The following is a 2438-nucleotide window of genomic DNA, read 5'->3' on the forward strand; positions in this document are numbered from 1 at the left end:
TATACACATATATATTTATATACACACACACACACACACACACACTATTCACAAAAAGTTAGGGATATTTGGCTTTCAGTTGAAATATATGGAAAATGTAAAAAGTTCACGCTGCAGTGATACATCATTAAAGTAGGACATTTATGTCGAAGGATGCACTAGTGATTTCCTTATCTCAAAAAATTAATTGAAACAAAAGTTAACAACAATGGTGGGTACACCACAACAAAAAATGTCAATGTCTCAATAACTCGTCATGTGCCCTTGAGCATCAGTTACAGCTTGACGACTACGTCTCATGCTGTTCAAGTCGACTTATTGCCTGCTGAGGCATGGCATCCCCTTCTTCTTGAAGCGCAGCCCTCAGGTCATTGAGGTTCTGGGGTGCAGAGTTTTGAGCCTCTAGACGTAAATGTGTATGTATATATTTTAACTCCCTCCACCCTGTATCTACTGTCATCTTGTTCTTGCACAAGTCATACACAAAGTAAAGAGGGAGATTAAATGTCTTTAAGATTTTGATGTTCCCACAGTTAAACTCGTTAACCTGATTTTGTTTTTGTCTGCGTTTCTAGGAGGAGCTTGACGAGTGTGTTGATTGTCGTATACGTCAGTTAGAAGACTTAGAAGCAGCATTCGCAGATCTTCTAGAAGATGATGGAGAAGAAGTTGTTTCACATTGGGTCGGCAAACTTGGGTGAGGAAACAGTTTTTTGAGTTGTTTTTTTTTCAACATTGACCAAATGTTTCTTGCTTGAGTTTTCATAGTTGTGACATTTTTGCCCGCAGATTTAATGTCATTTGAAATGTCAGTTAACACAATTCGAATGTCTCAACAGTGTGACTTGTTTGGGATGTTCCAATCATTTTATGTCTGTGTTCGGTATCGTCCACAAATGACATATTCCAGGGTGACATGCGTGGCACAAATCACCAGATTCAAATATCTTTGATATGTACTAAAATACCGTGTACAACCGTATTCAATACAAGTTTATTTTTGTTAAGACAAGCAAACTGCAATTCTACTAGTCTCCCATATTATTTACAAGCTAATGCCAACGTAACTTTTCAGGCTTGTCAAACGATAATGCACAGACCAGCACCAGGAGACTAACATGACGTTGCCTCACTTCAAAGCAGAATAGTGTAGAATTCTGTCGTGACTTACTCCGTTACTCTTGATGAGTGAGCGTTGCCTGCTCCACTTCCGTGCACTCTGTGATGGGTGATGTTGAGCGCGAATGACGCAGCGGGTGAGTGAGAGAATAATCACGCGACACAACAAATCGAAAATGAAATTCGTTGACAGCACTTTTAAATGTTGATTTTTATCGACAATATAGATTCGTTGTTGCAGCCCTACAATCAAGAAAATAAATTTAAAATGATACTCCTCAGGGAGGACAGCACAGGTTGTTTTCACAACAGTCCAGGAAAAATTGCAGTAAACTTTCAAGGGTCACAAAATATGGTTGCCTTGAGTTTAATTGAAACAGATTTCCAGAGTGCGTATTTACTTTTTTTCCCCCTCTCTTCAGGAAGACATGTTTTGACCGCCTGGTTTCCAGTTTGAAGTCAAGAAATCCTCACCCAGATTATGAAATGGTAAGAATGATTAGTGTTTGTGCAGAATGTACAATTTTACATTGCTACAAAATCATATGATTTTTTTTTTTAAATAATTCATTGACATTTTGTGCCCACAATGAATGAATCAATCAATGAATGAGTCACAGTTTATTTTTCAGTTATACACACAGTAGAGAAAAGAAAACATAAAAATCATATTTTGAGTGTTAATTACCGTATTTTCCACACTATAAGGCGCACCAAAAAGTCTTCCATTTTCTTAAAAGCTCACAGCGCGCCTTAACATCCGGTGCGCCTTGTGTATGGTCATTACGGTAATATGTCGACCCCCTAGATCAGGGGTATCAAAGTCAAATGGACGGAGGGCCAGATAAAAAATTTTGCTGCAAGCCGAGGGCCGGACTGATCGAATGTTCATTGAAAATTTTAAAAATGACCACATATTGTTTATTGAACCAAATTTAATTGACTGAAAACCTAACAAATACATTCCAATATGGTCAGATAAATAAAGCAATATTTTTTTATGGCTATGTCAGTAAACTTTAATTTTCAACAGGCACAAAAAAATTTCCTTTGTATAAAAATACCCATAACATGAATGAAAGAAGGAAGCCGATATTATTCAAGGCACTATCACTAGTCCATATTTTCTCTTTTAGCAAAAGTAGGCTAAATTTACTTAAAAGAAAAACAAATAATAGTGCAGTAATTTTCGATCATTTACTCGAATAAAATATTTTTAAAACATAATTGGATTGAAATACAATAAAATAAAGTGCAAAAATGTACAAACCAAAAACAACACTTTCTTCAAGAAGTAACAAGCAGCGAAAGCAAATATT

At 36.3% G+C, this 2438-nt stretch overlaps 1 protein-coding gene across 1 annotated transcript in view; it reads left to right on the forward strand.

The window, feature by feature from the left end:
* Nucleotides 1–2438, forward strand: part of cunh5orf22 (chromosome unknown C5orf22 homolog) — a 31587-nt gene that overhangs the window by 18086 nt on the left and 11063 nt on the right. The window contains exons 7-8 of the mRNA XM_019879101.1: nucleotides 576–697; nucleotides 1542–1608. Coding sequence (XP_019734660.1) covers nucleotides 576–697; nucleotides 1542–1608 — 189 coding nt within the window. The remainder of the gene's footprint in view (nucleotides 1–575; nucleotides 698–1541; nucleotides 1609–2438) is intronic.

The sequence above is a fragment of the Hippocampus comes genome, unplaced genomic scaffold, assembly GCF_001891065.2.
Source record: "Hippocampus comes isolate QL1 unplaced genomic scaffold, H_comes_QL1_v1.1 scaffold85, whole genome shotgun sequence".
Classification (NCBI taxonomy): domain Eukaryota; kingdom Metazoa; phylum Chordata; class Actinopteri; order Syngnathiformes; family Syngnathidae; genus Hippocampus; species Hippocampus comes.